Source organism: Eublepharis macularius, chromosome 5 (assembly GCF_028583425.1).
Source record: "Eublepharis macularius isolate TG4126 chromosome 5, MPM_Emac_v1.0, whole genome shotgun sequence".
NCBI classification, from domain to species: Eukaryota; Metazoa; Chordata; class Lepidosauria; order Squamata; family Eublepharidae; genus Eublepharis; species Eublepharis macularius.
The window spans coordinates 49169102-49193405 of record NC_072794.1 but is presented as its reverse complement, the minus strand read 5'-3'; the positions used below and the strand labels follow the sequence as shown (position 1 = coordinate 49193405).

Genomic DNA, 24304 nt, shown 5'->3' with positions numbered 1-24304 from the left:
GCCAGACATACTTGGAACAAACCAAGCCCCAGTAGAGTTCCCAGCATCTCAGGGATTTGCCTCAGACTCGGCTGACGGCTGTGCAGGTCTGGGAGGAGTGAGGGTCTCCTTCGCAGGTGGTCCTAGGAGTGCTGCCTTTGTGGTTTGGACAGAGACTTGGCTGTGGGCACTAAGCAAAATTATAGGTTGCCTACCGCTGCACTATAAGATAGAAAATGGTACCAGTTTTTTGGTGGGCCTCCAGAAATAATTCTACCACCATTCACTATTTTCATATCAAAATATGGGTCAACAGGATTACACAGGAAATATTTCCATGGGATTTAGCAGAGGCCATCTAGGATTCAGTGCATTCATTGAGCTCAAGGGAAGCAGAGTATCAGCAGTTTAATTCGCTATATAGCATTGAATTTGGAAAAAGACTGCTGCTTAGGCTTATGAGGAAGCCCTGTTATATGACAAACAAGCTCTGCTCCTTAAACCCAAGTAAATAGGGTCTTGTTATAGATATTTACTAATTGAATCTGTATCTTGCTGTTCCTTTGCAGAGTTTACAGCAATGCTTCAGCCTCAGAACAACTTTGTGCAGTAAGTCACATTGAGTGATAGTAACTTCATAGTTATGAATCTGAGTTCCCACATCCAAGACCAAAACTCTACCAACTATACTATACTGACTTATTGTTGTTCAGTGTTGTGAGAAATGTCTTCTATACACAATTAGAAGCATTCTCTAATCGGATCATAGGACAACAGTGCCAATACTGAATAATAAATGGGGGAGGGGGAGTGGCCAATACCTGGTACTAGTTATTGAAAGATTCTAAGGTAAACCGTAGTTGAAATCTGTTAGGGAATTTTTAGGCCCCATTTCATAAAAGTCTTATTCTAAGCATACATTCAATCTACCAGTGCACAGAAATATGTAAAAAAGTAATAAAGCCTTGTTCTCTTGCATTCCTTCTTCTGGGATATCCTACTTGTTACATAGGTCTCCAGTGGTTGAGACAGGTCACTGAGAAAAGTATTTATTTTGGTTATTCTAGATAAGCAATGGTTATTCTAGATAAGTAAAGGTTTCAACCTTGAATAAATTCCTTCCCAAGGAATATATCGGATACTTGGCTCCAGCTTCTCAAATGTTTGTATAATTCATTTATCACTTAAGCTTGTCAGATGTCATGTTCTCTGGGAGAAGGGTGTATGCATCATTTTGACAGGGTGTTAACACTAACCTTCTGATCTTCTATTCTGTAAACAAATAGCAATTATTCTGTAAACAATCAGTACTGAAGGGTATATAAGGCTCTCCAATGCTACTGCTCTTTACACGTCTCCTAGAAATGGAGAATGTGTCTGGGGTTATTCCATGTAAGAAATAAACTCATTTTTCTTTTGTAATCACTGTGTTTGGTGATTAGTCATTGGTGTCTTGAAATATATGTGGGTAAGCGGTAGTAGGGAACTTATGAATTGGCAGCAGAGTACTATTACAAAAATCTCCCCTAACAAAATCACACACTGTAGCTGCATAATCCTACCTAAAGGATATGGTCTTTTGGTGGGAATCAGCATTTAAACAGTATCTAGGGGAAAAAGTATTGGCAAGGAATACAAGATTTCCTTTGTTTACCCAGGCAAATGCATTAATGCACTCTTACTTCACAGGCTTGGAACGGAGCTCAGACAAACGAAGTCAAACTTATCCCCACCTAGGACATAAAACATATCTTCCAGGTAGGTTGAGGTCATGATGAACACACCTTTTGGGTGTAGTTGTTTTGTGGTGTCCAAGACCATTTATTTCAAAATCTTAATGTTGCCTCTCCATATATTCAAGGTGATGATTTAGGATGTGTATAACTGTTAAAGAAAATGGCTTTTCTTATTCAAACTGTAGCCATGTTTGGTTTCAGGAAGAAAGGCTGAGAAAGTTTACAGAGCTTGCTAGCAGCTTCAGTACACAGCGACCTTGGAGATAAGAGTTAACTCGTTAGCAAAGCCTCCATGAGCCAATTAACGTTCCTGAACACTAAGCGAATCTCACACCGATGCAAAAGAGGCTGGAACCAAAGCTGTTTCACTTCTGCTCACTCGTGTTTACCCTAGCAATGGTGACATCAGTCTTTGCAGTCCTGATTGGCTAACAGACCTGAGCCAATTAGGTTCCCTAAACCCATATTAACCCATGTTAGCATCATGGAGAACTTAGTCTAATTCTGGAAGTCTAAGTCAAGAAGAAGTCTCGAATCTTCTGTAGGATGGCTGTCCCTTTGCAATCATCTTTTTGTCTGCTGTCATGAATCTGAACAAATAAGGTCCTGTCTGTCTCTATGCAAGAGATTCTATTATTTACACCTGTGCCTAACTTGTGTTTTGCCTTCTGGAACTACTGGTATGAATAGAGCTTAAAAGTTAAGGTTTTGTTATTTTTATCCCCCGTCTTGCCTTTTGGAGTATCTTTGCACCTTAAATAAATAATTATGTTTTTTATCTTGTGTGGTTCTCGACTCTGAAACCTCAAAAGGCTAAATCGATGTCTTGACCCTTGAACCACCTACCAGGTAAATCTTTAAGAAATTCTGCTTGCAAGTCACCCTTGCAAGGTAGACCTTCTGTTTAGTTCCCTGACGGGCCTGGAGATTTGTCCTTTTGCTCCTGTGCCTTGGGATAGATTAAAAGGACTGGTGGCAGCTACTGAGGCTAACGTGAGAGCAGTCTCTCATTGGCGGTTTTGTAACGTTCTGTCTAACAAAGACGCGGAGCTCTGTGCATGTTCCCCCCTGCCTTGGGTGGAAGTGGCGGACCACCACGCTCTTTGTTGCATGTACTAGAGAGTAAGTCCCAAGTAATCAAGTATAAGATGGCCATTTTCAGAGCTGGGGCATCTTTAGTTCTAAGTTAATGTAGATAAGATCAGGCTGTATAACAAATCCCATTGAACTCAGTGATGTCTGAGAAAACATGTTTAAGATAAAGATTTACAGAACTTAAGCCGATTTCCATCTAACACAGTTCACTTCCCAAATAACTACATTTCAGAGTCATCATTACACATTTTTATTAGTAGTGTATAAGGATGAAGAAACAGAACAAATAATGGCATATTGATATAAAAGAACTGAACACACTGGATCTGAACAAAAATATACATTCTGCTATCAAATACAACAGACCTACACAAATACATCTGCAATTGTTGTTGCACTGTACAACAAATATTTCTGACACAGTAGTGTCTTCCTGGCTTATATATTGAACAGAATATAGGAATAGAAACAGAAAATTCAGACATGAAAGAAAATGTAGTTGAAAGAATAGAAGTAGAAAATATGGCACATCAATATACAGGGTAGTGAGCTCAGATTCTACAGCCAAGCATTTTAATTACTTTTATTTACTTTCTCAAGGCAGCAGTCCATCAGCCACCAGTTTCAGATATCTGCAGGCTGCTGAACAAATGCACACTTGTGATGCCTAACAATGAAGCACAGTTGAACAACACGTACTGCATCGCTTGCCATGATACAAGTTCTTATTTTTGCAGCTTGCATGGCTGATATGTCGAGTACTGCTTTAAGGATGCATCTTATGCAAGCCAAGGTTAGACACTGCTAGCCTTTCAGTATTCTAAACTGTAACATGTCACCAGTGTAGCTGATACACTGTAGATGTGGGTTGCAATCCTACACTGTTATGCATGCTTAATCTTGGTCATAAGATCCACACCAGCATAACTGGATGTTTTTTTCTTCACTCAGCAGGTTCCCTCTGAAAAGCATATTGGGTTTAATCACAAATGAGATATACATGTAGTGGAGTATTTTTGGGAGAGGGCTCCTGGTGTGGAAAAGCAAAGAAACCATGGCTGTGCACGCCTGGAACATACACAGTATGGACTCTGGATCCCAGATCTTGCAGTGCATGCAACTGAGTAAAGGATTGCAACTCTTGAATATACAGAAAAAGAAAAAGGAGTATGGAAACTAGAATCCTATGAAGGGCATTAGCATGTTTTGTTATTACAGGAAGAAACAGAGGAGTCTCTTCCCCTCTTCCTGTCTCACACACAGCTCTATAATGACAGATTTCTAGTTTCACAGCAAACTGTAGTTTGAAGTTCTGTCCAAACCACAAATGATGGTTTACTTGTTTCCCCCCCTTCCCTCCAAAATTTGAATTTCAAGCCAAGATTAAGCCATAGTTTGTAATCTTGGTTTGAAGGGAAGAGGGGGAAAAACACAGTGGGTAATTTGGAAGTAAATGCAGGTCTAATTACTGAGCCATGGATGGAGAGGGGTGCATGAAAGATTCCCCAGCTTTATTCATGTAATGAGAAATCATGGGCTGTTGCTACAGCTGAACCATGCCATTCATTCTTGTTGCACCTGTATTTATACCAGCTGTGCCATGTGTTGCCTTACAATTTCTATATGGCAATCTCAAAGAGGCCTGGCTTAATAAGATTCATCTATATTAGGATGGGGATGGCAGTTGCATTCTGGTCCTGCTCTCGCACTTCTGCTGCAAGGACACTGCAGACTAAAGAACTGTAAGTAAACTACAAGTTGTACAAACCTGGAGTTGTTTTACAGTTATTCCAGAATCAAGCAACTCACGTAATTCAGCGGCAGTGCAATCCTAAACAGAATCATACCCTTACAAGTACACTGAAGTAAATGGAATTAGAATGGTATAACTCTGTTTAGGATTGCACTATGTATTCCTTGGCCTGAGAAATGTAGTAAAATCATTTCAACAATATAGGCAGGAATACAAAGAAATGGAGAGCAACTTTTTTCAACCCAAGTAAACTAATATTAATATTTTGCCGTTAATTAATATTAACCATAATTCTCATTATTATTATTGGAGAATTAAATAATTTTTACTGCCAAATGAACACAAGCTAGGAAAGTAGAAATTATTTCATTCTACACTTCCATGAGTGAAATAAAGGGGGTGGGGGTGCTGACACTGGAGTGATTTATAGTATGTGAATGAAGTGTCATGTATGGACTTACACATTCGCTGGTCATTTGTGATAGTCAGAATTGCCTCCAAGCAGCCAGCCAGGGAAGTTCTAAGACTTGGTTCTTCTCCTCTTTTGCTTCACAGATGACTAACAGAGATAGATGTGGGCAAGTGGGCCAGTAAAAAAAACTTGGTGGAGATACATCTTTTGTTGTGGCCTTCTAAGTGATGTTGGCCAAGTGAAGTTACCTGCATTTTGGGGATATTCTGTCCTCGTGCAAGTGTGGTTTGGCAACTGAAACAGTGATAAATGACAAAGCCAACTCAAGAAGCTTCTGCATGCTGAGCACAGAGATGGAACGCTTCCCCCAGATATCATATCCCCAAAGAGCCTTTTTGGAAAAAAGCTCCAAGTATTGTGCAACCTATAGACCCCTTGCATACCTACTTCTCTTCTTAGCTTACCATTCTAACCTGCTGAAAAGCATGTTAAAAGCATTCATTCCCAGGGCATCCTTACATTTTATTCTTGTGATTAGCATAGTTAGGAAAACCAAACTGAGAAATCATAATGTTAGAGTATTTTAAGGGCATGTTGCCATAGATACTAACCAATTTATTTAGGCAGTAAGACCTCTGGAGCAAATGTTCTGCCCGATGCCACATTCCAGAGTAGCCACTGTTACTTTCTTTTTCCAAATTCCGGATGTCTACTGGCTTCACAAACATGCCTGAAGGCTTTCCGGTATGTTTGGCCACTAAGAAATTCATGGCAATATCATCACAATTCTGGGTCTCGTCAATCAGAGCATGCACAGTTTCAGGCTGCTTTTGAAAGAGTTCTAGGTATTCACTGCTGAAGAATGCTGCTCCTATTAGAACCATGGAGTACTGGTCTCCAGTGCCAACGCCAGGGCTCTGCAGCTCAAAGCTCCCATAGCTGTATATTCCCGAGGAGCTGGGAATGTGCTTTCTAGGAACAAATCCCACTATCTCGTCTGGAAATTGCTGTAAGAAGAATAGACATTACCAAAAAAAAAGTCTAATAACATTGCTATTCAGAGATGTGTTGAACAGTATAGAGCACGGGTCTACAACCTATGGCTCCAGAGTCAAATTTGGTTTTTTAAACAAAGAAAATGAAATCTTCAGTTAAAGTATATTGTAGAGGAAAATGGGATGCTAGAACAGCCGGCATGGGAAGGGAATGGCAGGCAAAGATTTTTATGAGACTAAAAGGCTTTTTGATAAGAGATGTGAACCATGCCCTAATTTATACTGAGCATTAATTGTACTGGATACTCCTGTATATATTTATTACTTATTGTGAGACCTCATGTGTGCCACTTCCTAATAAAGGATTCATACCAACCAGTATTTGGGCTCTAGGAACTTTATGGATTATTAATTAATCTGTCAATTATCAGTAATGTTGTATATTTTCAGTTATGCAAATAGGCCTATGCTGACTCTTGACTGATCTCTTGCTCAGAATTTTGACGGTGCTAGGCTCTGTGCTTATAAAAGGTTGCTGACCCCTGTAATAGAGGATTTTGTAATAAACTCTGAGAAAGGATATAGAAAATTTGACAATGAAATTTATGAGCAGAATCAAAAGGAGATACTAACAAAGTTAATACCATCTGAGTAGATTTCCCCATGGGGGCCATTTATAAGAGCAATGATTTAAATGGAGCAAAAAGGATCATGATTGATATATTATTTACGTATTTATTACATCCACAGCGCACATGGTCTCTTTGATTCTCACAACAACCCTATGAGGTATTTTAGGCTGAGAGAGAGTGACTAGCCGAAGGCTACCTACTTAGGTTCATTGTTGAATGGAGACTTTAACCTGGGTCTCCCCAGCTGCAATCCAAACACTGTGCTAAACTAAGTAATTTTTTATAGATGCTTACTAGTAGAATATAGACTTTATGTGCATGAGGCTGTGCGTTCAATCTCTAGCAAAGTGTGAACAAAGATTGACAGTAATAACCAATTCTTGTAGTAGGGCTTTTACTTAATTATAACAATTACACGCCACTCTAATTATTATTCCCTGGAAAAGAGGGCTATATGGTCAGGTTACATTCTACACTGAATCTTATGACATCTTAAACACTGCCAAATATATTGTGATGTAAAACTTTCCCAGAGCAGAGCCCATTTCATTTGTACATGAAGTGCTCTCCTAAACTGGTATTTTTCCCCCTCTTGTTCTCTCTGTCTCTCAAGAAGAAAGAAAAATTACATTCTGTAACAGTTTTGCTATGTTTTAATGGTAATATCAAACCTATAACCAGTGCAATTTTACTTTGCACTTCTAAACAATGTGTTGCCTACAAGATATTCCCATTTTTGAAGAAATATGCTCAACAAAAACTATGTATGTTTAAATGCAAGTTTATTAACTACGTATGAGCACATTTCCACACCCTAGAATTTCTGGATTAATATATAGTCTCTGAACATGTTCTTCATTTTATACATTCTGGTTCATGTTAAACTGAAATGAAGCTGAACATGAAGATGTCTTACACTGACCACTGGTCTATCAAAGTCAGTGTTGCCAGCAGCAGCTCTTCAGAGTCTCAGGCTGAGATCTTTTAAATCTCTAACCTGATTCCTTTAACTGGAGATGTTGGGAGTGGGATCTGCAAAGCAGATGCTCTACCACTGAGCCACGGCTCCACACTCAAACCCTCAATGTTCTAACTTCATTCCTTTGGTCTCCCACTCACCCCAGGCCCGATACTCTTACAACCTGCTTAGAAGCATTGGCAACCCTTTGGCTGATCCCATTCCACCTTTGGGAATCATAACGTTAAGAGACACAAGGGCAGCAAATAGGCATGTATTATGTCTAATTAAAAGAAGATATGTGAAGCACTTACCTGCCAAATGGAGAAAGCGAAAATGAGATCATAAGCACTAACTAGGGTGTCATCATCCATCATCAAAACTGCTGGAGAGAGAAAAAACATATTTTGATGAGTGTATGCATTTTTTTTAAAAAAGGCAGTTCTGAGCAAAATATGTATGATGAAATGGAATGATTATGCTTGTTAGAGAACACTGGAAGGTTCCGATGGAACTTTGGTCACGGAATGAGCCACCATTGAAAGGATGCCTTGCTAAAATCATTCAGTAGCAATGCTCTTGAATCATATGCGTAGTGGGATTTCCTATCTTTTTTTAGACTCTAGATTTGTATAGGGCAATCTACAGGGCACAACTAGTATAAAGCATTCTAAGGATGACCAAAATGAATCTTTCAGCAGCTGAAAAGAAGGTTTCTGATAGTTTTGTAACATAAACAGGAGTTGGTGAAGTAGCTCTTTGTGCATGTTAAGGGACATACTGTTCCCTCTTCCACAAGGTGTTGAGAAGCCTGTTTAGTTAAAAGTGGATCCCACTTTTAAGGTAAATGTGTGCTTCACTGAGCAATGAGATTTACTCCCTAGAATGTGTGCTAAAAATGACAACTTCAGCTTTGTACTGTAAGTGAGGAAACTAGTGATGAAAGAGGAAGGAAGTGACTGACTTCACTGCTTTGTTCACTCTATACACTGTACTGTTGTACTGTTTCTCTAATTGTTCAAGAAAGCCTTTTTTATATAAAGGGAAGAGGGTCATATTTAATGTCTGTGAAATTTTAGACAGGCTTCATTACTTTGTTCATTGCATACACCATAGAGTTGCACTGTTTCTCTAATTTTGTGATCCAGTTTAGTTTCATTGTTTGTTGTATGCATTACATTGTTTTACTGTAGGTAATACACTGTTCTTAGTGCATTAAACTTTGTGATCAATTTTGTCATATTTTATTGCATTTATTTTTTAAAATATTTATATACCCACTTTCCCTCCAAGCATCTCAGGACTATGTGTTTTCTATGGTTCTTAACGAATTTTTAAAAATTGTATAATCCACCTTGAAAAGGCAGACTATAAATGAAGCAAATAAATACTCTGAGGGCTACCTGAGGTGCAGTCATCTGGGAATAACAGACTGTACTAGGGAAAGAATAGGCTGACAAATAAAAAGGAGTGGTTTGTCAGAAAGGCAGTGGTACGGGAAGGTGTCGGAATGTTAGAAGAAACAACAATAGCAAATATTACAAGGGAGAAAGAGGAAAATACATAGGGACCATGGAATTAATGTCAGGGAAGGAGTCAGAATGGATAAGGGCTGAAACTGTAGAAAGACTGTTCAGGCAGATGAGGAAACTGTGGCTCTCTGCCATATAAAACAGATGACATACAGCTCCTAGGTTTCAGATCTTTCAGAACTTATTCACACAAGTATTTATGTCACTCAGTTTCTCATCAGCAGTTGACTCATAGCTGAATGTACACACTGGCTCTATTGAAAAACACTGCATTTTTAGATGTAGTGATACATAACTTCTGTCTGTAGAATTTGTCTATAGCAAGTGGAGGAGCATTCTCCTCCACCTGAAGCCAGTTGGGTGACCTTGGGTCAGTCACAGCTTCTAGAACATACTTTGTAAACCGCTCTGAGTGGGCATTAAGTTGTCCTGAAGGGCAGTATATAAATCAAATGTTGTTATTGTTATTCTGTGATGGCTCATTCACCCATGTATATTTGATATTCCAGTCATTGAGAGATGAACATACATTGTGTGGAACACCCCCTCAGTTGTAAAACAATTTCCCTCAGGTGGGAACAACATTGCCAGGAAGATGAAATAACAACTAGGATACTGCCATTACCTTTGGTATCCAGTTCAGGGAAAACCTGAAGTCTGTTCCTCATGCGATTTGCAGTTTGCACTTTGAAGATAACAGGGATAGGGTGAGGTCCCAAGGAATTCCAGGTCTCCTCAGGGGCTTTCTCCCCAACATTATTCCACACAACGATAACTTTGTGCAAATGGGGGATAGCTTGATAATGATTTAAAAGCTTCAAGAGTAAATCAGTCCTGTTGTATGTTTGCATAATAAGAGTAAATGAATCTGAGGCAATCTGGCTTTGAGACTTTCTTTCCCTTCTCAGGTTGAGCATTTTGTCTTCCTTAATATTGGGCAGCAAAGCAGTTAATGCACCTGCCACAAGCAATAACAAAAGGATCACCACTGAAGAGAAGTGAAGTAGTCGGATCCCCATAATTCTTCCTGGGAGCTTGCAGGTGTGATAAAACCTTTAAGTGAAAGGGAGAACCATCAGTCTTGATTACACCGTATAAAATTCAAAAATTAACATCAGGTATCAAAGGCTTATTAAAGTCAGATGGATTTTTTGCAGAGTCAGTGGCCACTTGGTTAAAGATATTCAAAGGCACAGGGACATCACTGGGCATTTGACAATAAAGGCAAAGAAAGAAATCTTGCCCCTGCTATCTCTTCCCTGGATCTTCCCTTCAGGAAAGGGCTGTGCGACTCTCATCACAGGATAGCTACCAAAGTTACAGGTGGCTGTACCCCGATCTAGATCTGGTATCTGAAGAAGTGAGCTCATACCCTACCACAAATGTTGTTAGTCTTATAGGTGTTACTGGACTCTTGCTTTTTTCTACTGCTACCGATCTAGACAGTACATCTTGGGTCATTAAGATGTACTGGCTTCAACTAGCATGGCTTCAACTAGAGCCTGAAGAGAAAGCAGGATTAACCATAAAGAAGCTGCATGATTATGAGAAATTTGCTCCGTCAGCATGTGCCAGGCATGACTACATAACAGTGACAGTCTGTCATAGCCCCTCTAGAAGCCAGTTTAGTGTAGTTGTTAAGAGTGCTGGGACTCTAATCTGGAGAGCCGGGTTTGATTCCTCACTCCTCTGCTTGAAGCCAGCTGGGTGACCTTCGGTCAGTCACAGCTCTTTCAGAGCTCTCTCAGAGTGATTGTCATAAGGATAATAATAACACACTTTGTAAACCACTCTGAGTGAGTGTTAAGTTGTCCTGAAGAGCGGTATATAAATCAAATGTTGTTGTTGTTGTTGTTGTTATTATAGAACCTGCTCCAGTGATTTGTTCCTGGTATGGCCAGGGGATGGTGAACCGTGTATAAGGTTCTCATTTGCACTGGTATCTGTAGGGCAGATACAAGTGTTGGCAGTACAGCATACCAGTCTACAGGGTTTGCCTGTGTGCAAGGGGACCGATGCACCCTGGCCTACAAAAATAGGACTATTTGGGGACCCATTTTAAGCAAATTTTGCTTAAATTTGATGTGATCTTATATGATGTACCACCACACACAGGATGCTTCACCATAGATCTTTGGGACGTTAGAAGGAGGCAAAGAAAGCCTCACATGACATGACCCAGAATGCTAAAACAACGAGCCTGAGATTCACAGACACCGTCATGCAAACCTGGCAAATCCAGGTTTCATTTGTGGAACATGTGAACTGTCCTTGTGATACATGAAACATGAGTGTGTTTCTGAAGAAAAAAGAATTGGTATTCACCAGAAACAGGGACCTGCACTGCCATCCCAAGCAGTTTCTCCCTTCTAGGCCTAGTCTTAGAAGGAAGTAACTCTGCTTAATGTGGTACTGCTTGCTGTCTAATTGGGTCAGGTGGCTCATGAGCAGGGTTGGCGTATTTTTAGAGAGGTTTCTGCCAAGACGGGTTTGCCCAAATCTCCTCGCCTGGCCCCCACACTGTTAGGCACCACCTTGAAGCAATGCAGGAAAAAGATGCACTTGCTGCTGCACAAAGGATGCAGGCAATACAGCTGGACTTCCCCAGCTTTACCAAGCAAGGTCTCCCATGGCTCACACAAGCATGCAGAGAAGGGGAGCAGCCAAGGATTTCATCCTATCCTTTAGCAATGGACGCACTTCAAAAAACCAAGTGACTGTTTAGTCAGGACATGCCACTAGGCCCATACAAGCTGCCCTATCCCTCCTCAAGTAGCAAACACTGAGAGTGTGAGGCTGCTCAGAGGAGTCCCCCTCTCCCATTTTGTTATCCTCAGGCCATTCTCACCTGAGCACAGGCAGGGAGGACCAGAAGGCCAGCTAGCAAGTTTGTGGTAGAGGCTAGTTTTGAAACAGGGACTTCAAAATTCACCATACAATCCCAAGCAAAGTTATACTCTCCCAAGTCCATTGGAACAATTGGCTTAGAAGAGTGTAACTCTCCGTAGGTTTGCACTGTCAATCTCTTACAACGGATACTCACACATGACACTTAAAGCACGTTTGCTGGTGTGAACATGTGAAAAATAGGCAGTTGTTAATGCCCTTTTTGCAGGTGCAAAAAATATGACATTGTTTATGGAAATGTTCTTGAAACTGCATTCATTTACCCTATGACATTGTTTGTGGAAATGTTCTTGACACTGTATGGACATGCCTGCCCTTGTCCTTGCCACTAATTGTACTAATCTCACACTATGTAATCCGCCTTGAGTCTCAGCGAGAAAGGTGGAATATAAATAAATAATTAAATAAATGCAGTTTTTTAATGCACATATATTAGATTTCTGAAGCAAGTGGTCATATAGAAAGGTCAATTTAACTGTATTTCAACCTTCCTACTCTTTATAATGGATGCTAGAATTCAATTTTAGGCCATGCCTGTGACATGCATGGGAGAGAAAACTGCTGTAACCATGCTTTAGGGACATTGCAAGGCTAGTCAAAAATATCAGCATTTATCCTGGGGTCCCCAACCTGCAGGTATCTTTGGGATTTTGAGAGGGATAGTGAGTGCCATCCCAGACTGCCAGAAGAAGCTGAGCCAAACACAATACTGAGAGCCAGTATGGTGTTACGGCGACAGTGATGGATCTAGGCTCTGGCCAACCCAGGTCTGATTCTCTGCTCTGCTAGGGAAGCTTGCTGGAAGTGAGCTGTGACTCACGGAAGCTCATAACCTACAACACATTTTGTTAGTCTTATAGGTGCTACTGGTCTCTTGCTCTTTTCTACTGCTACAGATAGATTAACGTGGCTACCCGTCTTGATCTACCCTACAGGGTTGTTGAAAGGAAAAAATGGAAGAGAGGAGACTGATGTAAACTGCTTTGGGTCCCTATTAGGGAGAAAGGTGGGGTATATATGAAGTAACAAATTTTAAAGATTATAAAATACCTTCATTTTCCAAAAGTATTTCATGGCAACCATGCTGAACATATGAACCTGTCTTATTCAGAGTCTGGCCACTGGACTGTCAAAGTTAGCATTATCTGTACTATGAGGTATAGTCCAGGCAGCAAGCCTGGAGGGTGGAGGGGGTGCTCCTGAAGTCTTATCTCCCCTCATGCAACAGCCCAGCTTCCTGGACTCTTAAAACTAGCACAAAGCTCCCTTTCTGCTTTGCAAAGGAAGCTTATGGCAAAAGCTGGTCAGGCTTGAAGGAGAATGGAACCACACACCAGTTAAGGAAAGCCTGGGTGCTTACAAGTCCTCCTGATCTTTAAGTGGTTGCAGCAGATATTGCAGTTGCAGAAAGCCATACTATTTGAATGAGGGTAAGCCAACAACAAGCCCTGCCTTATAACAGCCCCACCCACTTTATTAAAAGCTCGGCAGGCACCACATAGGAGAACCCTGATCTATCCTGTCACATTCCACACTTGAGTTCCCTTCTGCCAGTCTGACACCCTTCTCCCTGGCTGCTTGCCTGTTTCTTTTAAGGCATCTGTTCTGAAAAGGGGAGGGAGTTCAGGACTCCTCCTTCTCCTGGCCCCCTAAAGAGGAGGTAGGTCTACCCAGTGTTTCCTGGCTCTTGCAAGAGGGCAGGCCTCCCTCTGAGAGCTGAAGAGATGATTGGTTGGTATATTTCTCTTATATTTCCCCATTTTAACCCCTTCCCATTTTAACACCTTAATTGTCCTTCTGATCTCTATCACTCTTCTGGGCAATGACTATGCCTTGGTGCATGTTCATCAAGTGTAGGGAGATGCAATGTTCCCCGGAAAGCATGGTTTAAAAAGACAGAGCCTACCGAGATTGCTCCTCAGAGCATTTGTTAATTTCGCCTTCTCCTCCCTGAAGTTTCTGTCAATTTCACCTCTCCACTCTAAAACTGGTGAGATAGCAACCAGAGGGCAGCAAGGAATGGAAATGTGCTGGAGTTGTCTTCTAGAGCCAGGCTTGGACCCGGAGAGGTAATAATGGGCTGAAGTTTCCCTTCTGGCATTTCACAGCCCCTTCACACAGCTCCAGTGTATAGCAAAGCCTTTGCCCTGCCACCAGCTCTGTCTTTTTAAACACTGCATATCCTGACACATGTTCTTCACGAGTCAGATGTCTCGTGTAGAGACTCTATGTTGTTGGCCCCTGGCTGGTTGACCAAAAAGGTTCCCACTGTGACCAGAACACTGCCATCTAGCAGGGCCTGGCAGGCCATCCAGCAGCTCAGCTCTGCCCCTAGTGGAGCAAAGTGGCTACATCATAGGCCTTCAGAATATTCAGTGGACCCTATATATAAAAGGGAAACCACTGACTGATCTGGACTCTGTTTAAGAACATGTAACCAAATGGAATGGCAGAAATGAAAGGCATGCACTGCACCGAAAAAGGGGTTTGCAGGCAAGCAACAGTTCAGTAATACAACCCAAATGTTTCCCTACAGCAGTCACATTCACAATGTCTTTTTCTTCAGGAATTAAAAACACAGGCAATCATTAAATTCTGAATGATTGCACAGGTAAAAAAATTCAGTACATTTTTTAAAATGAGAACTCACCTCATTCCTGCAATGGAAACTTTATGTTCGGAACTGTTTGCCGTAATCTTTAGCTCTGTTGGAAAATGAAAATAATACATGGTCACATTTTCTCAGTTTATTGCATAGCGGAACGTACAGAGAAAAAGACATGATTGGGCATGATGGATATGAATGGGATGTCTACATACTGGGCAGGGTCAAGACATTGGTTTGGATCCTGTGGTACATTCCTACTGATGGAAGAGAATTCAGCCCACAGGAGGGGATTTCCTTGCCCCTCTCCCTTCCACCATAGTATAAAATGATTCCCAAAATCAGGACCTCCTGGAACAGCATGAGAGGGGAGTTGGAGGTCTGGGGAGGGGAAAATTTGGGGGAAATCCTTCTCCCTTTTTTGTAAGATCTTAGCTGTTTTGTTGCTCCAGGCCCTCCTCTGCTGCAGGTCTGAGAGGCAATGCCAGTTGTCTTCTCAGAGTAAGCCAAGTCCCAGTAGCATACCGGCACCATCACTGGGAAGCTCCAAGTAGTAGCTTTGATGGTTTGGCCCAAGAACCGTTACTGTTTTTCACTGGAACCAACAGCATCTTTTCCTTTCCCTCACCTCCTTTCGGGGGAACGTAACAGCTAGCCTGAAGAACAGTCCTGGTGCAAAGCTTGTTAATATTTTATGATATTGTCATTATTTTATTTAACGATATTATTTCAAAACATTTTTATCTCACTCCCCTGCTGGACTTGAACTTCAGAGCACCTTATAAAAAGTCATGAACTATATGAGAATGATAAACCAACAAAATAAACAACAGTAGGAACAGCAACAGCCAATCATATTAAAGATCCAGAAATGCACTAATCAAAACATTTAAAAATCAAAAAATGTAAAAAGCAGTTTAAAACAGGAATTTAACAAGAGTAAATAAAACAAACCAACTTCCTAAGGTTACTGCCAAAAGCTTAAGAAAAAACAAGTTTTGCTTGGTGCCTAAACAGAGCTAGTCTAGAAACAGTTTCATTATTGGCTTGCAACTACTTTCAAGGATAGAGACAACCAGAAAAAGACATCCAATGATGATTGTGACTAACAGGCAAATTCAGATGGAGGAATTCACATGCAATGAAAATATTGGCAGACATGGTCCCTTGAGCATAATTTATTTGGATACTGACTTCAGCTAAACTAAGTTGATGCTGTAAGTGGAAATATTGTTCTAGGCGATTATTATAAGCATACCATTTTTTCCTGCTTCTGTATGACTTATGGGCTATAATAAAGATTGACTGACATGGGAGAAGGTGGTCCTTCAAATACTGTGGTCTGACTGTTTAGGGATTTGAAGATCAAAACGTACACTCTAAATGGCACTTGGAAACAAAGTGAAAGCCAGTGAAGATCTTTTAATTAGACATGGGCACGAACAGAAAAAACCCTGAACATGGTGTTTGTTGTTCGTTGCCATCCACAAACAAACACTGATGAACATGATCCTGTCACAAACATGTTCGTTTTTCGTTGTGGCCCAGCAGGCTCTCCTCCAGCCATCAAGATCCCTACCACACCACTCCCAGAAACCTGACCTGAGCAGGCAGCAGGAAAGGTGCCAGTAATAAATAATAGCTTGGCCCAGAGCCTGGCAGCAGCCCTCGAACTTGAAGAGGTAGATCCCTATCCCACCACACACAAAGAAAATTCAAGCTCCAATGCACTCTCCCTCAGTGTCTGCAAAACCAGAGCTGGGAGCCCCCCTCTCCCCTGCTCTTTGCTTCCTTGTAACAAATTTGGAGCTCCACACTTGAAAGGAAGACCAGCCTATCAAGCTAAATTGGGCTTAGATTGGGGTTTCCAGGGCAACAAGAGGTGTGCTGGCAGAGTTCAGGCAGTCCCTGCCTCTGGTTGCCAAGGGAATTGATTGCAGGTGACAGACTGTCTGGCTTGACAAACAGCAACCAACAGCCACAAACAAGGCTTGCAACAACCACCAGTTCATTTAGAATGGGGTCTCAGGAACAGCTTGTTTCGGAACAACTGATTGGGCTGTTTGGGTTTTTTTAAGTTGTATTGCTGTTCGTGCCCATCTCTACTTTTAATACAGGTAAAACCTTTTACTAGTCAGTTCCCAGTCAACAACCTAGTTACCCTATTTTGAACTCAGTTGGGGAACCAAAACTGATTCTAATTAATGTGAAAAATCCTGATACCATTTATATTTAAGTTGTGTAACTAAATATGTTTAGAATCAAACTTCCGACTAAGACAGCATGATGTGGAGCACCCTATGCGACATACACTGGAAAGAACCAGATCCTGTGGACCCATCCCCCTAATGGTAGACTTCCCTTGAGGACAAGGAGTCTTCCTCTGACCCAGGAGCCTCTTGTACCTGTGGAAGAATCCTTCCGTGGGAGCAAAATGTCATCATTAAAGGAAGCTGTTATTTCTAGGTTTCCATGCATTTTTTCAGTTTTTTATCTTGTTCATTGGATGCTTGTTTCAAGCATACTAGGAGATCACTGTATATGGATGTATTCCTTCTTCGAGGCAAGCTAAATATGAATAGTAGTCATATATACATACCTAATTGCTATCTCCACACTAGTTATCTACGTAGTTGAGTAGGTGCAAATTTATGCCTTGCTCTGCAACTGATTTTCAGTATAACCTTGGGCAAGTCACATATGACATTATAACGAAAATCAGTAAAGCTGTAGTACATTTACTAAAATATATTCTGCAGACTTCCTTTGATTTTATTTCCACATGAATGTACTTAGAATCATGGCTCATGTATTTATTACCTTAGACTTGCAGTCTTTGGGAGCATCTGTCTATAGCTCTCAACAAGCTTTATTTTCAGGTGTATGTGTGTGCATGGGGAGGGTGACAGAAACATGCCTCAAGCACATTTATGATCCAAAGGTATGTCCCTAAATGCTCTTACTAAGAAGTAAGTTCCATTGAGCTCAACAGGACATTTGACTCCATTTGACTGACAGTCAGATCCTAAGGGCTGCAGGTAGGGCCGCACAAAGAGAGGCTTGTGCTGAGGCAGATAAAACACTGTATGAAGCATAAGTGGGGAAAGGAGAACCCCTTTTCTCCCTATTATCTAACTTGGGCAAAATAAAACAGGAGCCCAATGGTACCTGAAAGATGAATAAAATTTATGCCAGCGTAAACTGGAATGAATCTTGGGCAAAGCATTATGTTCACACAAGAAATCTAATGTTGCAATACTACGCACCCTTAACCTGAGAGTAAGCTCCATTCCAGAATTCTTATCCTGCATAGGATTGCACTGTTTGTCCAATATTCATGCATCTTGAGGATGCGGTGAAATGGTTTGCAGGTAACCTCAATGGGTGTATGTGTGTCTGAGAAGGGAAGGAGTTAGCAGAGCCATTCCCAGGGATGCTCTTGGCTCTGCTTCCCTGGAGGGTCTGGACTCTCCGCCCCTCCTCTACCCGGCATGGCCGACCCTACGGTCTGCGGAGGAGCAGCCAACCTATCAGTTAACAATATAAACGCTTTCCAATAATCTCAAGGGTCTTTTCCCCCACCTCAACGTTCTTTTGAGGCCAATCGACAGTATTGCCCACACCATCACTTCGAAGACTAATGGAACAATCTTGGGAGTAAGCCTCATTGAATAAACCTGAGTAGGATTCTGCTTAGACCTTAGGATTGCTGTTTATCTCTTCCAACAGCACATCCCCACGTCCCAGATTGCCTCTGACCGTGATTGAGTTCGACCAGTTCGCATCCCGCACGGATCCTAACGCGCCATTGTCTGAACATCGAAGCCGCCCCCACCCCCCGCTGCTTCCACCACGGCATAGCGCAGACTCTTTCCAAGGACCGTGATTGCGAATTGTTCCCTTACCAGCAATCAATGGGACTCAGGCACGACTTCCCATCGTCAACATACATCAACGCGGAGGAAGGATCTCGTAAGCGGCGTCCACCTGTACTGAATGGAGCCGATCCGCGCTCCTGCACCAGTTGAATCAATTGCAAACGAAAACACCCACCGCAGTTGGCTACATGAGACGACCGCAAAAGGGGCTGTACCAAAGGCTGCAAACCCAGCCCCCCCGTCCTTGGGCTGGTTTGTGCTTCCTGGTCAAGCAGGAGTTCGTCCTCCTCCTTCCCTCTCCCGGTATTGGGAATAGACGAACGCCGGCCTTCCTGTCCTTTGTTACTTATGATCCATATTTTCTAATATGTTACAGCTTACTCAGCTTGATTCTCAGCCTTCACCTCCGCGCATCGAACGCCAAATTTGATCGCCTTATTTGCTGCGCCAGGAACGAGGGCCGAATAAAAGTCTTCGCCTTTAGGCTGTCCATAAAGGCCCGTTTCTGCACTGTCTCACCACGGATGCAGTTTGGATCAGAGCACTGCCGAATCTTGCCAGGCCAGCAATTGTAACGCAATCACCCCCAACCTTTCAGAAGTGGCAGAAAGAAAGCAGCTTTAGGACGTTTTATGGCCTGGATGCAAGCCGGAGAAAGCGAAGGACCCAGACCGTTGAGGGGAAGGGACTGCCTTGAAACGAACAACGAGCATGTTCCTTGGCATGGCGCTACTAGGTTCCACTGAAATGTTTTTAAATACAGCCGAGTTGCATATGAAAAGAGAAATCGTTAATTTAGAAAATGCGATGGGTCCCAGGACCAGGACGTATTAACTGACAGACCAGGATTGGCATTATTTAGCCCCTAACAGTGGAATGAGGCTCCTGAAAGGCTGATGTCCCAGGGTGTGGAATGACAGTCACAGGAGACGGCGGTCCCTGGCAGTGGAAAAGCGGCTGTAGGACTGGGAAAGCAGCCTTGGGGGTGGGATGGACTGGGGATGGAGCGGTGGTCTCGGGCAATACACATTCCAGACTTCACCTGCCAGACCTTTCTACTGTCCATCCATCTGCCCCACACACCGGATGTACATACATTAATTTATTTTAGTATTTATACTCTGCTTTTCTCCCTAAGGAGGTCCCACAGCAGCTCACAATAATGTTCTCTATTTTATCCTGGCAAGTGGCAACAACTCTGTGAGGTAGGCTAGGCTGAGAGTGTGTAACTGGCCCAAGGTCATCCAGAAAGCTTCCATTGTAGAGTGGAGATTCAAACACTCAGACATACACACAACTTCTTGCTTGTACTCTTTTTCTCCACCAGCTGTCTCTCCACTGCAGCTTGTCAGGGGCTGCTGCCCATCTGTGCTACGTTCGCTCAGGTTCCCATACTAAAATGTCTTTGGGCAGAATGGGCGTTTGAACCTGCCCTCACCCCGTTCTAGTCCCATACTAATTCTTACGTATTGTGTGTTATGTGCTATGACATTCCTTCATCCTTAAACAACAGAAATGGCAGTAGAGACATGTTTAAAATTAAAAAATAACTTATTTTAGAAGGGAAAGGCCAGGTGAAATCAGGGGTTGAAAATTTCTGCAATTCAACATATATAGATCTCTGAGGTAAAATCAGGACATGCACAGACTTTAGTTCTTATGCTCTTCACAGTAGATACTTAAATACTTGTATTTTGAGGCTTTTGTTCTCTTGGTTTTCCCCAAACACTCTAGTATACTTTCTTTTAGTATTTTCTTTCTCTTTTGGAGTTAGGAATGCTGGCACCCACTTTCTAGTACCCCAATCCCCTTCTCTTCACACACCAGTGCTTTCCTTGAAGGTCTGAAGGTCTCCACAGGCAGTCTCCAACTACACCCAACTTGGGACCCCTTCACTCTCCAGAGCTACCTCCCTGTTTGACTGGGTAGGGAAAATCTCTCCTTAGAAGATCTATCCCTTTTCTTTGGCCCATTCAGGATTCTGCACCTACTTCCCAAACTTCCTTCTCAACTTTGTCCAGTTCTTCTGCCAGTGTTAAACTGCTCTCTGTTAGGACTCCCTCTCCCAACTTTTCACACCAGATTCCTCTCAGCTGGGGCTGAAAACAGACCCTCCTTTTTCAAGCTCATGCTACCCAATCAGATGCCTTGGAGTAGCCTGTCACTCAAAGCTCTCTGTGTCTGTGAGGGATTAACCCTTAACAGTCCTTCAGCTGTTTGTAACAGCACTTCCAAGCTTTTTAAAAAAGTGCAGTCCATTACATGTGCACAATGAAATTTTTATTTATGGTTTGAATCTACTGATCAATTTCATTGGGTGACCTATGTTCTTGTATTATGAGAAAGTGAGAAACAGTTATCTCTATTACTTTCTCCGCACCATGCACAATTTAAAAAAATGGTCCCCTCCTAAATGCTTTCCCCCCATAAATCCAAGAGCTACAAATGCTTTGCCCTTTCCTTGTACCGATCCCAGATGTACAATTTCTTAAGGTAAGGTAAAGTGGTAAGCTGCAGTACTGCAACCCGAACTCTGCTCATGACCTGAGTTTGATTCCAGCAGAAGCCAGGTTCAGGTAGCCGGCTCAAGGTTTACTCAGCCTTCCATCCTTCTGAGGACGGTAAAATGAGTACCCAGTTTCCTGGGGGTAAAGGCGAAAGATTTATGCGATCTGAAGAGAAACCCGAGTGTATGTGGGGGTAAAGTGTAGATGACTGGGGAAGGCAATGGCAAACCACCCTGTAAAAAGTCTGCCAAGAAAACGTCATGATGCAACATCCCCCATGGGTCAGTAATGACTCAGTGCTTGCACAGGGGACTACCTTTATCTTTAGTACTCCAAATGTATCCACACCACAGATTTGTATAAAGAGATTACGTTTGTTAGCTATTTATTTCTCAATCCCTGATAATATCTAGCATAGAATTCTCCTTTTTCACAGCCATGATGCCTTGAATCACTGCCTCATTGGCCTGTCCACCGTGGCTCTAAGAATTCTTTCCTAATTTGTTACTGCCAGTTACTGAAATAAGTGTAAATGGCAAGGAAGTATTCTGTGGTCCAGTGTACACCTCTTAACCCTTACACTGAACCCCATTTGCCATTCTGTTGCCCACTCATCCAGTACAGACAGATGCTTTGGGAGCTCTTCACAATCTGAGTTTTCACCATCCTGAGTAATGTAATATCATCTGCATCTTATTACTTAATCTCTTACTCCAGGTAATTTATGTACACGTTAAATGGCATTAATCCCAAAACAGATCCTTGAGGAACCCTCCTGATTATTTCCCTTTATTGTGAGAACTGCCCCTCTGTTTCCTGTGGTTTAAAAGGTTACTAGTCCATGATAGGAGTTGTCCACTGATCCCCTGTTTTCTATGTCTAGTCAGGAGCATTTGGTGAAGGATATGCCAAGGGGTTTTTTGGAAGTCAAGGTTGATGAGGCAGGATTCCCCTTTGCAAAGCCATGCCATTTCTTTCACAAGGTACATTTATGCTTTATCATTCTTAGATGGATACAAAGTACCACAATGGAGCAAACATGCCTCTCTTGCTGCCGACCACTGTGCCACCCACCCCATAATCCTGCTGCTGGGGATCAGGAAACCCTCATGAACAGCAGGAGGAGCCTCACTGTGCAATCGAAACACCCAACAAAAAGGTATATATCTTCCTAATGAGCAAATCACCCAGTGCAGTAATAATAATTACTATTATTATAAGTATCTCATTCACATATTGAGCAATGGGTATAGCCCAGATGCTTGTCCTTCCTGCTGGGGCAACAGCTTTATCTCTTGAAGGTTAAACCCGTTCTTTGCCTCAGGGAATTTTTTCCTACATTGATCTACTTTAATAATCACCAACCTGTTGTGTATTGCAGATAATTCTGTGTTTGTTCATGTAGCATATAGCTGGGCCCATTGGTCTACACCCAGATGCCCAATCTTTTTGACCCTCTGGGCACCTTTGGAATTCTGATGCAAGGTGGTGGGTGCAACCACAATATGGCTACCACCGGAGGTGGAGCCAACTATAACATGTCAGGGAGAGAGGGTGTGTGTGTGTGCCCCCTGATATGATGGGGGCTGGGGGAAGGATAAGTAGGGAGAGCTAAGGGAGAGACCTTTGAGAAAGAAGGCTCTTTGGACTGAATGCTGTCCTATTTTCCCTGCACTCTGGCCTCTGCTTTCCTTCTGTTTAAACTCCAGCTACTACGATATCAATAAAAAAAAGGGGGGGACACAAGCTTTTATTAACTCTATGGCAGCATGTAGCTTTGTGTTCCCTAAATGGCTTTTATTTGTGACCCTAATGTGGTCCTCGATAGCGAGGTGATTAGAAACCTCTTTTCCACCACTATTTTGACTTGACAGACAGCACACTGATGCAACAGAACATCAAAGATTTATTTACAGAAAATAGGTTGTAGAAACAGTTGAAGGTCTTATGTAGAATAAATAATAAAAACAAATGTCCAACTGGCTTTCACTCTGCTCCGCAGAGGTTATGTTGAACTCAGCCTAAGCTGACAACACAGATGCTAAGGGGAGAAATTAATGCTTTTCTTCCAGAAAGGGCTCTCTCTGCAGTTTTTAAGGTTCATTTGTAACCTCTTTAACACAGCTGACAGGCATCTGCTCAGGTTCCAGGCCACTCTTTTAAACTTTGAGAGAACCTGGTCCCAGAACCAGTATCAGATAAGTTAGGTTTTGGAAAGGTCCTTCACAGGTTCTTACCTTGCCCTGACCCCAAAATCCTAACTGAATAGCCTAACTCAGCTTATCCAAGGCTGCAATATCCCTCTACAAAGGGAAATGTATCAACACTCCCTATTTAAGCTGAGGTAGCTCATCCCCTCCCACCTGCAAAGATGAAAGGGATCTGATTGACTGGCCAGTCTTTGGGGTGCCATGAGGGCAGAATCCCCAGGCCTGCTTCAGAGCCCTGGAGAACAAGCAGAACCTTGGTGCTGATTGCCGTGTGGGGAAAGGAAATGAATACTCACTCTTGCTCACTCACACAGAGAGGAAGCCCGAGGGGAAAGGAGAAGAAGCTAATTAAAAAAAATACACTGGGAAAGGAGAAACTACAATACTGTAGTTGCAGCTGCTGCTGAAACCATTTTTTAAATATTATGCATCAGCCAATCCAATGGCTAAATAAAAGCCCTGTGAGCAACAGCCCCACTTGGGCCCCATTTACTTTCTGAAAACACTTGTGGGTGCCTCTCTGGGAATTCCTGGCCTACACAAACTGAGAGTAGACCTAGCATTTCACCTGTGGAGGTGTAACGGTCAGGTCTTGAAGGACATCATCACTATATCTTGTCTGCCATTGCTAATCTCATTCAAGAGGCCCCCTCTGCCCAAGTCTGAACAACCCAAGAGTTTGTAGAAACACTATTTGAAAAATACGGAACTTAGAGAAAAAGGAGCACACAAGTAGAATATTAGAGCAAACTGATCTTCCATAATTTTTTTAATAGTATTTTTTGTTTTCCAACACATATATATATACAAACATGAGACAGTTATCATTTTACTTGTCGATATCTATTATCTATTTCTCTTATATTTCATCTTATTACATCAATTGTGAGTTCTATTATGTCATTATACATTTAATCTTAGTATCATATTTATGTTTACCAGTTATAGTTATTTGTCATCCATTTGTAGAAGGGATCCCATGGTACAGAGAAGTCTTCTTCCACTTGCCCTTTCATTAACAATGTTAATTTATCCATTTCCGCCATCTCCATTACCTTTGTTATTAGTTGTTCTTGCTGGGAGATTCTTTGTTGTTTCCAATAGG

General features: G+C 42.1%; 1 protein-coding gene across 1 annotated transcript; it reads right to left on the bottom strand.

Moving 5' to 3' along the window:
- Nucleotides 1-3043: 3043 nt before the first annotated feature.
- EXTL2 (exostosin like glycosyltransferase 2) lies at nucleotides 3044-18671 on the bottom strand. Its single transcript, XM_054979122.1, has 5 exons — nucleotides 18510-18671; nucleotides 14650-14704; nucleotides 9718-10145; nucleotides 7875-7945; nucleotides 3044-5982 (listed from the first exon to the last, which is right to left on the bottom strand). The coding sequence occupies exons 2-5, from the start codon at nucleotides 14652-14654 to the stop codon at nucleotides 5491-5493; spliced, it is 996 nt and encodes a 331-aa protein (XP_054835097.1). The 5' UTR covers nucleotides 14655-14704; nucleotides 18510-18671; the 3' UTR covers nucleotides 3044-5490.
- Nucleotides 18672-24304: the final 5633 nt, after the last annotated feature.